Raw genomic sequence first — 15,000 nt, forward strand, 5'->3', positions numbered from 1 at the left:
GAACAAATATATATATATATTATATATATATATATATATTATATATATATTCAGACTTCTTCGCTTCCCTCTTGGTGTGTGTGTGTGTGTGTAAATATATCATCTTTGTGTGTGTTATAATATATATCCATACAAAACATCCATCAAGGTATTCCGAAATAATTGAAAATGCGTAATACTTTTTTCCCTTCGACAAAACAGGGTCACTTAAAGGTGACTACGAAAAATTCCATTTGTTGTAAGCTGCTCTGTGTGTGTCTTAACATTTTCCCCTACCGCAATAAAGAAAGATCTGTCCTGATCCAAACAGACACATGACGAAAGACGTTCCAATCGTGACTATCACGTCATTTTTTTTTTTTTAATACTTCCTTTTTTTCTTCTTTTTCTGGGGGGTTTTTCTGGACTATTGGACTACTTTATCCAATGATTCTTTTTTTTTTATGTATATACTAGGTTGTGATTTGGCTGTTATAAGCCAGTGTGTATGTATATATATAATATATATATATATATATATATATATATATTATATATATATATATAATATATAATATATATATTTGCATGTATGTATGCAGATTACGTATATGTTGTATATATATGGATAATTATCAATTATTCAATATATATATATATATATATTTGTATGTGTGTGTTATATGTATGTATAGGTGCGTGCTTATATGTGTTGTATATATATATGGATAATTATCAATTATTCAATGGATATATATATATATATATATATAATATATATATATATATATATATATATATATATATATATATATATATATATATGTATGTATGTATTATATTTGCTTGTATGTATCTGTGTGTAAATGCAGAATATGTGTGTAGAATTTTGGCTTCTTCCTTTGTGTGGAAGTTTAAGGAAAACATATGTATATATAAGAAAGAAGAAGTAAAAAATGGCACAGAAGAGAGTTTTGATAATTTTTAGTCGTAGATATTTCGCTCTTCACAGAACAAATACTCATAAATCGAGCGACGCCAAGAGAAATCGGTAATTCCAACATTGAAAAGGGTTGTAAGAGACCTTTGTTCCCACGAAGAAAAGGGGATTGAAGAGAAGAAAAGTATAGATAAACGGTAAAATTTGTAGGCAAAAAGAAAGACCCCGGTCAGAGCAAATTTCGACTAAAGCCATCTTCTTCCTTGTGATTCGAGTCTTGTGCTTTGCCAGCCCGGTAACATCAAGGGAGGTAAGTAGGTTGCCGCTACTGATGAATTAACATTGTGAAGGATACATACACAGATATATAAATGTATATATATATATATATATATATATAGAAGATATATATATGTATGTGTGATATATATATACTACATATATATATATATATATATATATATATATATATATATATATATTATATACATATATATATATATATATATATATATATACGATATATATATGTATGTGTGATATACACTGATATTATATATATATGGATATCTCTCTCTCTCTCTCTATATATATATATGTATATACATACACTCACATGAAGACAACATACTCTAGTATATAATATTCATATATATATATTTAAAGTGAAAAGATCCACAAATATACACACACCACACATAATATATATATAATATATATATATATATAGATATATTATATACGTATATATGCGCATGCTCTGCATGCGTGGGTGGGCTGAAGACATTTCATAGCTTTTTACGCACATATATACATACATATGTAACAAAGTAGTGTGTGTGTGTGTTTATATATATATATATATACATACATAGACGCATATATACATACATACATACATACATACATACATACATAGACGCATACATATATGCATATACGCTGAGCTATCAGCATGCGTGGGTGGGTTAAAGATGTATTTGGCGCCTGAATGAGCTGGGGACGATGGCAGGCAGAGATAATAGTAATAAAAAAGAAAATAAGAGAGGTTTGCTGGTAATGGTGTTTGGATATAGAGAATGTAAAGAATTTTGGTGGATCTGAGAACAAGAGCACATGACTTGCGTATAATTAGGACACACACATTCACACACACACACACACACACATATATATACAGTATACATACATACTATATATGAGTAGTTTAGTCTCTTTTATCTGTAGCTTTCTGTAAGTCAAAATGCAGGGGCAGAATAACGGACCACAAGTTGACATTAGGGGAGTTTTTCGATTAACGAAACGGGAATGTGGAATCTATCAGGGAAATATGGAGAAAATATTTGTGAAACTGTAAAGGAATTTAGTGTCATTTCACGATTCTTAAAGTGGAAAAGGAACTTTTTATACACCCGGATTTAGCAAGAAAAATATGTTCCTCGGAGCTGTTAAAACAACTAACTAAAGATTTGATAAATTTTTTCCTGTTTCAAAACAATGCAAAATACAAAAATATTTATTTTTGAAAATATAACACAATTTTAAAGAAATATATAAATATATATATATATATATATATATATATATATATATATATATATATATACATAATATATATATATATTATATATATTATATATATATATATATATATATAATATATTATATATATATATATATATATATATATATATATAATATACATCATACATACATACATACATACATACATATATATATTTTAGCTCTCTTTTCTATTATTCATTTATAAGATTTTAAAGTTTGATGTTAATATTTAAAAAAGAAAAGAAAGCCATATGGATGAAGATGCTGAAAGTGGTATTCATTTATCATCTTCACGTCATTCCTTTCATACTGTTATGTCAAACTTAATGGTTTTGATTTAATTCCTGTGATTTTAATTAAATGTTAATTTAACATGATTTAACGCGATTTTTCTTTCATTCAAACAGACTCCAATGCATTTAAATGTATATTTGCCAACGTATACTTAAGTGTATAAAATTGATGTATTCCTATTGAGGACAAGGTCAAATGAACAACTGGTATTTGGAGTTTTAAATTAAATGCTCTATATGTCTATATATAAAAACTGATCGCTTTGAAAAACAAAATAGAAAAAACGAATATGTTATGCTTCAGTTATTTAGGAAGTTCAAAACGTATGGCCTAGATAAATGAAATATTTGTTCCGATTTATATATAAGTTTATTTGTGTGGGGGTGGAAATTAAAATCGATATCTTTTTGTACATGGAGAATGAAATCCCAAATTTTATAGTACAAAAAAAAAACCTAACAGTGCAAACACCAATCGAAGAAGGAAAACATGTAAATAACATTCAAAGGATTAAGATTGAGATATTAAAAAAAAAAAAAAATTTCCTCTCGATATTAACAGAGAAGAAAAAAAAATTTTTTCAATGAGAGATATGAGGAAGAATTTGGAGAAAAAGTCTTGTGACACTTTCAAAGCAGGGGAGATAAATTAATATAAAAATAGAGACGTAGGTGGCGATAGTGTGAAATGAGCAGAGTTCAAGGTGACATAAATACAGAATTCTTATAACTTTTACAGTACAGCTGATGGCCTATGTGCGTTGATATAGACGTGTATATATATATATACACATCTACATCAACGTACACGGGCCATCAGCTGTACTGTATATATAATTTTTTTTAAATCTTAGGGTAGCAAAAATATTTATAAAAAATTCTTTGCTACCAGTGGTCGAGTGAGAAGGAAAAATTTAGTCAATAGACTATATATTATTCATAGAAAAATACAGTGTACATTCAAACACATAAGAGATAACCAAATAATAGGATATCTGACTCACTAGAAAGAGCAGTTAAAAATCCAAGCTACTATTAGTTTGATCACTTTTCCTGCATATCTGTACTTGAAATAAATATTAGTGTTTTAACTGCTCTTTCTAGTGAGTCAGATATCCTATTATTTGGTTATCTCTTAAGTGTTTGAGTAAATATATAGTATGTGTGTATGTAGTACACTGCACACATGCATTCTCAACACAGTCGCTTGATATGCTGGAAATGCAAACCACACACACTACTGCCCTCAAAGAATGGAAGAACACTTTGAATAATTTAGTCCTAAAGACACTATGAAAACATAACACTATAAGGTGACTGCAGTTGAAAAACTTCTGACATCAGGATTCTCGATAGGGGTCACCTAGGGCTAAAGGGCAACACCCGATGATGTCGTTGAGGAAAACTCAACACGATCGCTAGTCGTTTTAGAAATAGCAGCTAAACCACTCTTCACTGGTGTTCTAACTGCTTTGGAAAGCAATAGCCCTACAAACTTCTAAACACCGAAATCCTTTTGAATATAGTTCAGATGGATCAGAGCTGATCAGGAGCTAAAAGGCCAAACAAATACATACATTAGATATATGCAGGCCACACCTCACATTTGGAGCCAACGATGAAGCCTCTTCGGGGTCGTTCAAAATGCTAGAAATAACAGAAAAGTTATTCCGTGTAATCAAACCTAACACCCTTTCAAAAACGCTATACATTGTATAGCTTCTCAGGTTACAGTGTAAATGAATAAGAGACGAGATAGTCTTGGTTAGAATGCTCTTGTTATTAACAAAGGTGTGTGACATGGGCAAAATAACAAAGGCAATCACTACCCACTCGCACGCGTACATCACACATACACCACAAACCGCACATACTAAAAATAAACCAGAAATAACACACATAGACCTACTGATTTTACCTGACTGAAAATAACAGAGACGCAAATTAATTTTAGATCGATTAAACAATTTTACAAATGCACAAGTGCGCATATGAATATATGGAAATAGAGAGAGATACACAAAGGTTGGTTGAGATTTGGCAGATAAACGAGGAAGTACTCAATACATGTTCTATATTTGGTTTATTCAAACTAAGCATACATACTCGCACACAAACATTTAATGAAGGATTAAAAGCATGTATTTTAACACCTCGAATTTCGTTTATGGTAAATCGTATAATATAGAACAGTGTCTTAATTATCACAAAACTCGCTAATTTGGAGCGCAATTTGATAGACTATTTAAGAGAATTAACAATAGGGGTAACAAGCTAACAATATCATTCGTTAGGGGATCTGTTGAAGGGAGAGAGATGTCATGCGGCATTTGTTCCGATTTTTTACATTCTGAGTTCAAATTCCATGGAGGGCAACTTTGCTTTTCATCCCTCCGGGGTCGAAAAAGTTAAATACCAGTCTGGTACTAGGGTTGAAGCAATCAACAAACACTCTCCTAAAATTTGTTGGCTTTGAGGATAAATTAGAAACATGTTAGGAACAGACGATGTAAGAAGGAAATTGCTCGCCCAATATTGTTAAGTACAAGCTGTCAGTACCCCCTTAGCATCATTATAGACTCGGGCTGAATAAACCAATGTACTGGGGCCCTATAGCGTCCATTAGCAGCAATCCACAGCATACATAGAATAAAATCGGGACCCTAGATCCGTGGGGTCCCTGGCCAGCCCTGTTAATAAGAGGTAAGAACTATGTAGCCCTGTATTATATTATTTAGATACAGAGTTCAAATAACGCCGAAGTCAAGCTTTCCGTCCATCCTTTCGGGGTCGATAAAAAAAAAAAGCATCACTGTTGTGCACTGGATTTCGATGTATTCGATTCCCTCTACCCTCAACATTGCTGGCCTTGTGCCAAAATTAAAAAGGATTATTAGATAGACTTTGTAAGTCTATCAATAATGTTGGTGACCCTACATTATTGCAAAACTTACATGAAAATTTATTTCAAGTACAGATATGCAGATAAGTGGTAAAACTAGGTTTTTCGTTTCGTTCTGCATATATATATATATATATATATATATATATATATACACGTTATTAAAAGCAGTAGAAAATCACAAAAACTGTCAGTTTTATGTTCCCATTTGTCGGGCAGGGTAGAATATATATATGTATGTATGTATGTATATATATGTATGTATATATATATATATATATATATATATATATATATATATATATATATGTATATGTATATATATATATGAATTAATAATAAAAGGGTAAAATTAATTTAATCAATTAATCAATCAATCAATTAATAATTTTACCAATGATTCATTATTTTTCTCTTTGCCTACGTAAAAAATAAAGTTACTGTCTGGGAGATTCTTACGGCAGTAGAAAAGGAATTTTAACTCCTATTTCTAAATTCGGTAGCAGACCCCTAATTATAATTATGTTTATGATTATAGAATATTTGAGTATATATATGTATGTATGTATGTATGTATGTATGTATGTATGTATGTATGTATGTATGTATGTATGTATCTATGTATGTATGTATGTATGTATGTGTGTATGCATGTATGTATGTGTGTGTGCGTGTAATTATAATTATTATTTGTCACCAATGCTAACATTACTCCTTAGTAAGTTATGTGAGGGTTTGCGGTTGTTTACGAACTTGCCTTTATTTCTATTTTAGCAAAGGTGCGGACAAATGATGAGGTAAGTTTTACCGAATGCCTCCTTTGACCTCGATAAATGCACCTTGAGTTTTTTTTTTTATATATATATTTATTCCTGATCAAAGCGAGCATAATTTATTCCATTCCATATGTCGTTACGCATTACATACATACATACACGTGAGAGCGACATAGACATCTGTGTGTATATATACAAATATGTATCCGTGCCTCTGTGTGTGTGTGTTTATGGGTGCATAAGCTTGTATGTATGTATGTAAAATAATAAATAAAGGTGCGCCAGCACTTCGTGAGATTGCCAACTAATGTTGAACGCAATGACACTAGATCCAAACAAACGAATCGGACTTCAAAACATCCGGAGACTGACACCCAACACCGGTTGGTTGCTAACCACACAGCGAACGTTGTCAAAGATACCATGCACCAGTTTGTTACCCAAAGCTACGTTGCGTAAATAAATACCCTCAAATCACACCCTATCGTCTGGAAACATAACGAAGGCTACATTATTAAATACTGATATTAATGATTTAATTTATTGCACGATAACATTTAATAATATTCCTATAATATATATACAGGTGTTTTCGTATATAATCAACATGCGATGTATATAGGTATATGTTTGTACACACACGCACGTGAGCGCGCTCGAGTACATGCGTTCATGTTTTTTGTATCGCTGTGGAATTTAGGGCCCACAATGGAAGAACACATTGGATACTGTACTCTTCGGTAGACTATGCCTAGGGAAAAAGAGGGTCATAGCTGAAACATCTTTGACCGCAAATCTGTTCAGTCAGGTCCGAATTAGGGCTAAACAACAACAGCTAAATATTTTACTGGCCCCGAGGAGCCAGTAAAATGCAAAATTCACCCAGGCAGATATTGAACTCGGCATGTTAAATTATGGAAGTTAATAGCGCAAAGCATTTTAGTTCAATGCGCTTCCGATTCTGCATTCAAAGAAAAAAAAAAAAAGAAGACTCGCCCTGCTAGAAATAGCAGTTAATTCTCAATCAAATCACAAGTGACAGTCTCAGAAAATGGTCCCCAGTTCCTTGCACACGAATGGCGCCAAAATACAAAAATGAACGAGGCTAACAAGGGAGCCCTTTTCGTGATTGATCGACTAGAAATCGCAGTCAAATCGCTCTTAAGTTGCACTCTACGGACTTCAGAAAAAGAAGGACACATGGATGTGTCCGACTGACACAAGTACTGAAGGAAAATAAAAAAATTTAAAAAAGGAAAGAAATCAAATAAATAAATAAATACGTGGCATGGTTCTTCGGCTTCAAATGCCTTTAAAGGTTAAGTCTGTCTCCTCGACAAGAATCGACTTGGCGTTAAAGAACAAAAACAATAACACGCAATAATAATCGAAACACAGGTAAGAGAGAGAAGAGGCGGTTTGGCTTGAAGTCCAGTGAAACGATTCTGATAATGAAACCCATACTACAAAGGTTTTATAAACTTTAAGTCACGTGCTTAGGTAATAAGTTTTAAATAACCCTTCGTGTTTCCGCTACGTCACTGCTATTACAACTAAACTACAGGTTGCTTGTACATAAAATGAAAGTGTTTATTACTCGTATATGTAACGCCTGCGTGTGAAGATACATATACGTTCAGTCTGGCGAAGACTAAGAAGACGATACTTAATTTAACTTTTACGTTGTAACAATAAATGTGATAATCAGATTTATCGAACGATAAATTAATGTCAATTAATGTCATTTTTTTTTTTGTGTATTTTGTATGTATATGCATTCATTCTTAGAGAGTTCCTGCACACACGAACGTGTAATTTCTGCCTATCAAAAATTATACACACACACACAAACATATATATATATATATATATGTAGATCATATCCATTTGATAGATTCACATGTCAAAATAATTGTGCGGTATATTCCACAAACCCACACGTAAACTGCAAAACCAAGAGCACTGTATACCAATATATATATATGTACACGCGCACATATTATATACACATGCACACTGTTACCAATATATAATCACGGATCATGAATAAATAAATATTATACAAGGCTCATATTCTAATAAGCATTTAGTTTCTCGGGGCAAATTAGGAGCTAATACACGCGCGCAAAAATGAATAAATAATTATAAAAAGCAACAGCGAAACGAAGTAAGGGCAGCGAAACGAAACGATACTAATTGACGATAAACATTTTAGAAAGCTCCCTGGCAATTGCTTCTCTTTCTCTCTCTACTTCTTTTACATTCGTGCTGGTTTATTTACAAAACAATATCACATGTTGAAGCAAGATTTTCGTTGTTTATTTTTTCTTTCTATCTTATTTTCATATTCTTATCGTTACTTTGTGGTTACGTTTTATCGTTTTGGGTACTTTTTATCGTTAGTTTTGTGTTATTTTTTTATCGTTACTGTTTTGGGGTTCATCATGTTCCTATCATTACGTTTTTTTTTTCTTCGTTTTCAATATTTTATCGTTACTTTGTTTTGTTTTTCTCTGTTTCTTTGCAAAGAAATAACAACAAGCAAGCATATACATAGAAGGAAATCAGTTTGTGTAACATTCATGCTTTGAAAAATGCGTTTGTGTAACAGTCATGCCTTGAAAACAATTTTCTGCAAGAGAAGAATTTCGTGCGGATGGGTGAGGTGACATACATGTCTGTAGATATATTAACTGGCTTCATTTTTGACCCCACTCTCTCTCTCCATTTGTTGTTTAGCCTTAAGGACTTTGAAAGCACTCCAGCCTATGCCGTGTTAAGGCACGGCACACTGGACGGGTTTAGAGACCCAAGAACTCCAATCCATGCCGTGTTAAGGCACTGCACATTGGGAAGTTTTCCGAGTGGGCTCGCGGGTTTAGAGACCCAAGAACTCCAACCTATGCTGTGTTAAGGCACGGCTTATTGGGAAGTTTTCCGAGTGGGCTCGCGGGTTTAGAGACCCAAGAACTCCAACCTATGCTGTGTTAAGGCACGGCACATTGGGAAGTTTTCCGAGTGGGCTCGCGGGTTTAGAGACCCAAGAACTCCAACCTATGCTGTGTTAAGGCACGGCTTGTTGGGAAGTTTTCCGAGTGGGCTCGCGGGTTTAGAGACCCAAGAACTCCAACCTATGCCGTGTTAAGGCACGGCACATTGGGAAGTTTTCCGAGTGGGCTCGCGGGTTTAGAGACCCAAGAACTCCAACCCATGCCGTGTTAAGGCACGGCTTATTGGGAAGTTTTCCGAGTGGGTTCGCAGTTTTAGAGACCTAATTCTGATCTAAAGCTTGGGGTCTAAGGGCTCAGAGCATTGATTTGTCTGGTGGCGGGAGCTATATCTATAACTAATTACATTCGTTACTTAAAGACTGCAGGCTGTGTGGCTTAAGAGAGATTTTAGTTGTTATATTTAGCAGGTCCTTCAAACACCTTTAAAACAAGGTGGTCTTGTAAAAGTCATGTCATTGTTTCATTATAACCGCATTGTTGTCGTGTGGCCCACTGTGACGTATATTTCTCATTCAACTAGGAACTGCTACACAGACACAAGTCGCGTTATAATTATTACATGGTTCATGCTCTCACAAAAAAAAACTTCGGGATTAGTAAAAAGTAGATTTTTACATTTATCATCATTGTTATTGTGTTGGTGATGGTTCATAGATTTCTATGTTGTTCGTTTTGTTACTCTTCCTGGCAAAGGATTAAATCCAGTGATAGTCGACTGTGTGATACATCGTCGATTAGAAGTTGGGAACGCGTTTTGCCATCCGTTTTTTTTTCTTTCTTTCTTTCTTTAGAGAGAGAAATTTTGTTGTCATATTCACTGCGTTGTCATCAAGCAGTACTGGCCATTTAGTTCAGCTTGTTTGCGTTCAAATCCCGCTGGGGTAAAGTTTGCCTTGCATTTATTTCATCCTTCTGAGGTCAGATAAAATCGAGTGTTCCGTCCCCAAATCCCTAGTTTTGTGTGTGCGTATGTGTGTGTCTCTGAGTGAGATTTTGGAACAATAGCATTCCTTAATTACGCTAACGAAGGCTTCAAGATCTTCTTCAGTCAAGTGTATATATATATATATATATAATATATATATATATATATATACACATACACACGCTATATATGCGCACATAACATTCGTTGTATCATTCAACGTATTGGGGGGGGGGGCTAATGGGTTTTTTTTTCTTTTTTTTTTTTCAAAATTTAAAACAGTTATACACATTTTGTTTTTCCACGCTGAATGTAAGCCTCAACATCTCATTTGTAAAATTAAAACCATGCAATCTTAGCAACAACAAAAATTAAGCTTAGCAACTATTTTTCATTCATCCGACCCATATTTGATTTCTTCTTTCTTTCAACTTCTTACTTTCAGTTTTTTTAAATCTATTTATTTATATATTTCAGTTTTTAACCTCTTAACATATTATGCCGTATATTTTCGTTCAGATATGTCTAGTAAATATATATTTGAACGAAAATATACGTTCACTATACTTTGAGACATCTATCACTTATTTCTAACCAGAAATACTTCGTTCATGATGTTATTCTATAGTTTTCTATAGTTAACCGATCCAAAATAACTTATGTACTTATTCTTCCTAATATACAGATTCAAAATAAACAATAAATAATAGAAATATATTTTTTGCATGGATATTGAAAAAGATGTGTGTTTTAAGAGGTTAAGTTTAATCAATCAGAGATAGGAAAAACAAGCGCGATCGAGATGGATTTAAAAGCGAACAGCGAAAGAAAGAGAAATAAAAGTTTTTCTTCCTACCTGTTGAGCTGATGATTGCGCGGATGCTGGATTGGTTGTGTAAGTGACAGGCAGTTTGAATTCCAAACAATGCGCCGGTTCTTCTAAACATGGGGTAGGTTTGTGTTCCGATAGTGCGCCGTAGTTCCGATCCCCAGCTACAAGACACCAAAATGTTCCCCGCCTGGCAACAGTCGGGACTCATCCCGGGAGGTCCTTGGAAATGTTGCGGGAAATTGTTTCGGAAGTTGGCCATAAAATGATGGTCCATGCTCATGGGGAAACTGCTCGGACTTCCGTAAGAAGAAGTAGAACCGTTGTTGTTGTTGTTGTTGTGGTTATTGTTGTTGTGGTGGTGATGATGATGGTGGTGGTTCATCGTGTTCAAATCGTTTGTTCTGTTTCTTCTGGCAACCGATCGAATCGGTATTGGTCGGCTGTGAGACACACCGTGTCGTTGCGAACTCGGAAATGCGCTGTTCCCACTTACTCCGTCTTTGGAGAAGACATCGTCGTCGTCATCCTCATCGTCGTCGTCGGCGGCGCCTACCACTTCGTCTTCGTCGTCGACGTCATCGTTATTATCGCCGTCTTCATCGTCGTCGTCGTCCTTGTCCAAATCTCCATCGACGTCGTCGTCGTCGTCGACGTCGCCAACGACAACATCATCGTCGTCGTCGTCTTCGTCGTCGTTTTCGTCAAAGTCGTTCGAACTCCTCTCTCGCATCGAGTAATCGCTCATACTCTCTACACTACACAGACTGGTCGATATGACAGCTGGGCCACGGCGACGACCACCGCCGCCGCCGCCCACAGCACCGATAGCAGCAGTTGTATTATTTCCTATCGACAGAGCCTGGAACTGCTGTTGAAGATGATGATGATGTTGCTCCTCCTGCTGCTGTTGTTGCTGCTGCTGTATGTGCTGCGGGAAGTAGAGAGGATGGGAGAGCTGTTGTTGTTGCTGCTGCTGCTGCTGTTGCTGTTGCTGCTGCTGGTTGTGGTAACGGTGGGGATAGTTCTGCGGACCTTCGAAGAGCTGGCGGCGGCAGACAGAGCGGCAATAGTGCTGCTGTTGGCGATATTGGTGCAAGTGATACTGCTGCTGCTGTTGTTCTTGCTGATGTTCTTCGTCTCCCTTCTGCTGCTGCTGTTGTTGTTGTTGTTGTTGTTGGTGGTGGTGGTGTTGAAGATGTTGGTCTGGTTCGAAACTGAACGTAAAACCAGGCGAAATATTAGAAGGGGAGTCGTCAGTGGCGTAGCTGCTGTCGAAAGATCCCACCGAGGGCGTGCAAGGGGTCATACTGGACAAGTTCCGAATGGAATCGTCGTCGTCGTCGTCTTCGTCGTCGCCCCCGCCGTCTCCGAAGGGGCCAATTGTTGTGTCTTCGACGGCAACTTTTGTCTTGGGCTGGGTAGGTTTTTGGTTGGAGTTCAGTGAATCGTATAATTCTTCACTGATTGGAGCAGATTGCATCATAATTGAACCAAAAAAGCAAAAAAAAAAAAATTTTTCACTGAATTCTTTAAGTCCTTTTTAGTAAATATCAAGTGTTCTCAAACACAAAAAAAAAAGGATTTATTTAAATCAAAAGAAGCGAAACAAATACTGCAACAAGTTTTTTTTGTCTTTGTCTTTTCAAGATCCAAGAACCAATGTTCAATAACATGAGAACTTTAATCTGATAATAATGGAATAGTGGTAAATCCTTTTTTTCTTTTCTCTTCAATAAATTGTCAGTGAAAAAAAAAGGGCAAAAGGCAAACAAAGTTATAACAAGTAAATAATAATAATAATAAGTATTTTTAGTCTCTGTGTGCGTAATGTTGATAATGATGTAATTTCCCAACTGAATTCTTCACAATTTTTGTTTCTTATTCAGGGTCCACACTGTATTCTGAAAGAAATATGAAAAGAAAAGAAAAATTATAGATAGGTATATCGATAGATAGACAGACAGGTAGATAAAGGAAAATAATAAAGGGAAAAGATGAACGGTAATATATATATATCGGTGACGAAAAGATGAGTAAAATTATAGACAGGTACATCGATAGACAGACAGATAGATAGATAGAAAAAGAAAAAAAAATAAGGAAAAAAGGTGAACGGTAATAGATATATGGGTGACAGTTTAGGAATAAGTTTTGTTGTAACTGCTTTAAAAAAAAGCAAAACGAAATAAAACCCACGAAAAGGACAGAAGGAGAGATAGAACAAAATCGCAAAACAAAGCATGTAATTTGCTCATATGTATATATATGCTGCGTATATATATATATATGTGTGTGTATGTGTGTGTGTGTGAGTGTGTGTATTAATAACCATAGTGTGACCAGTGACTGAAAGTTCTAAAGTTGTATAATAGTATATTTTCATAAACATTGGTGAGATAAGAAAATGTAAACAAATTCTACGAGAAACGATTCTTGCTCTCTTTTTTTGTTTTTTTTTGTATCGATAAATAGCAAAACGTGAACAGAGAATGCGAAAGTAAACTAAAAAAAGACTTATTTACTAAGTTTTCGATTTTTTTTCCTCGCTCTCTCTCTCTCTCTTTTTCGCACACTTTCTTCCAGTCATCCCAAGAAATATTAAAATTCGTCACAAAATTTAACACAAAAGCATCTACACACACATATAAACTGGATTCATTTAAAATATACTAAAAAAAACAATTTCTTTCTGTTCGCCGATGTACATGATTCCCCATCTATACCCACGTCTGACTCTCTCTCACAGCATGTGTGTGCTAGTTACATAGTTTAAATTTTAGCTTCTAAGACAAAATGAAACGTGAAAAGGGTTTATCTAATATTTACGCTTAAAAAGTCGAAATTTTAAAGTAATACAAGTAACTTTTTTCTAGCAAAAAAAGTTTCAGATAAAGAAAAATTACTTGAAAAACATGTATCTATCGCTTAGTAACAACTATATTTTTTTAATTTAAAGCAAAAACTTTTTCACGCGAAAAAGAATTACTTTAAAACAAAACATACGTGTAGAAAATATTTAATACGGTTTAACTTAGTAAGCGATAATATTTTTCAAGATATAGTTTACAACAAAAACGAAAAAAGAAAGTACGCGTATATGATAAGATATAATTGTATTAATACATGTTGGCGATAAAAAATATCTTTAACATGAGAAAACTTTTTTCATACGAAATATACAAAAAAAAAACATTTTTTTTTTTCATATGTAAAAGCTTTTACAAAAAAAGATTTTTGTATGTACCTTTATATCCTTGAATTTCTTTGGAATATATAACCAAAACGTCACTTTTTTCCCCCTTAAATTAAAAGCAAGTCCGCGCAACTTTCAAGAAACTTTCCTTTTAAATCCAGTTAGAGCGTGTGCAATAAATATAAATAAATATCTGTTCAATTGTAAATGTTGTGATTATTTTTTCCTGTTAGTCGCTATAAATATGTAAGCATATATTGTTCTTTCACTTTTTATAAATATATAAATATAATTGTAGGTTTTTTTTTTTCTTGTGTGTTTCTTTCACTTTGTAAAGATAATATAAAAATGTAAATATATATATATATATATATATGATTAAATATATGCTTCTCTCGTGTGTTTTCTGATTTTTTTTCTTCTTCCCTTAGAAGTTTCCCAAACAAATACCTTATCAGAAATGAAGCTAGATTGGTAAGGAACGCTATAAATAACAATAAAATATTACGTCATCAGATGTGAGTAAGAGTTATAGAGTGGCGGTGGCAGTGATGTGCTTATTAAGATGGTGGTGGTGGTGGTG

The 15,000-nt window shown here is 34.1% G+C and overlaps 1 protein-coding gene across 3 annotated transcripts; it reads right to left on the reverse strand.

The window, feature by feature from the left end:
- Positions 1 to 11,134: 11,134 nt before the first annotated feature.
- LOC115227084 (probable serine/threonine-protein kinase dyrk1) lies at positions 11,135 to 14,733 on the reverse strand. 3 transcript variants are annotated; one of them, XM_036498526.1, is made up of 3 exons: positions 14,469 to 14,733; positions 12,219 to 13,125; positions 11,135 to 12,188 (listed from the first exon to the last, which is right to left on the reverse strand). In XM_036498526.1, the coding sequence occupies exons 2-3, from the start codon at positions 12,705 to 12,707 to the stop codon at positions 11,157 to 11,159; spliced, it is 1,521 nt and encodes a 506-aa protein (XP_036354419.1). In that variant the 5' UTR covers positions 12,708 to 13,125; positions 14,469 to 14,733; the 3' UTR covers positions 11,135 to 11,156. The 3 variants fall into 3 exon arrangements, with proteins under 3 accessions (XP_036354419.1, XP_036354418.1, XP_029653872.1); XM_036498525.1 differs by having other exon boundaries at positions 11,135 to 12,423; positions 12,454 to 13,125; positions 14,469 to 14,732; XM_029798012.2 differs by having other exon boundaries at positions 11,135 to 13,125; positions 14,469 to 14,732.
- Between the last annotated feature and the right edge of the window lie 267 nt (positions 14,734 to 15,000).

This window comes from Octopus sinensis, unplaced genomic scaffold, assembly GCF_006345805.1.
Source record: "Octopus sinensis unplaced genomic scaffold, ASM634580v1 Contig01656, whole genome shotgun sequence".
Taxonomy (NCBI): Eukaryota; Metazoa; Mollusca; class Cephalopoda; order Octopoda; family Octopodidae; genus Octopus; species Octopus sinensis.

Excerpts from the sequence above, each read along its gene's own strand:
- LOC115227084 (XM_029798012.2), bottom strand. The coding sequence starts at position 12,707 with ATGATGCAATCTGCTCCAATCAGTGAAGAATTATACGATTCACTGAAC.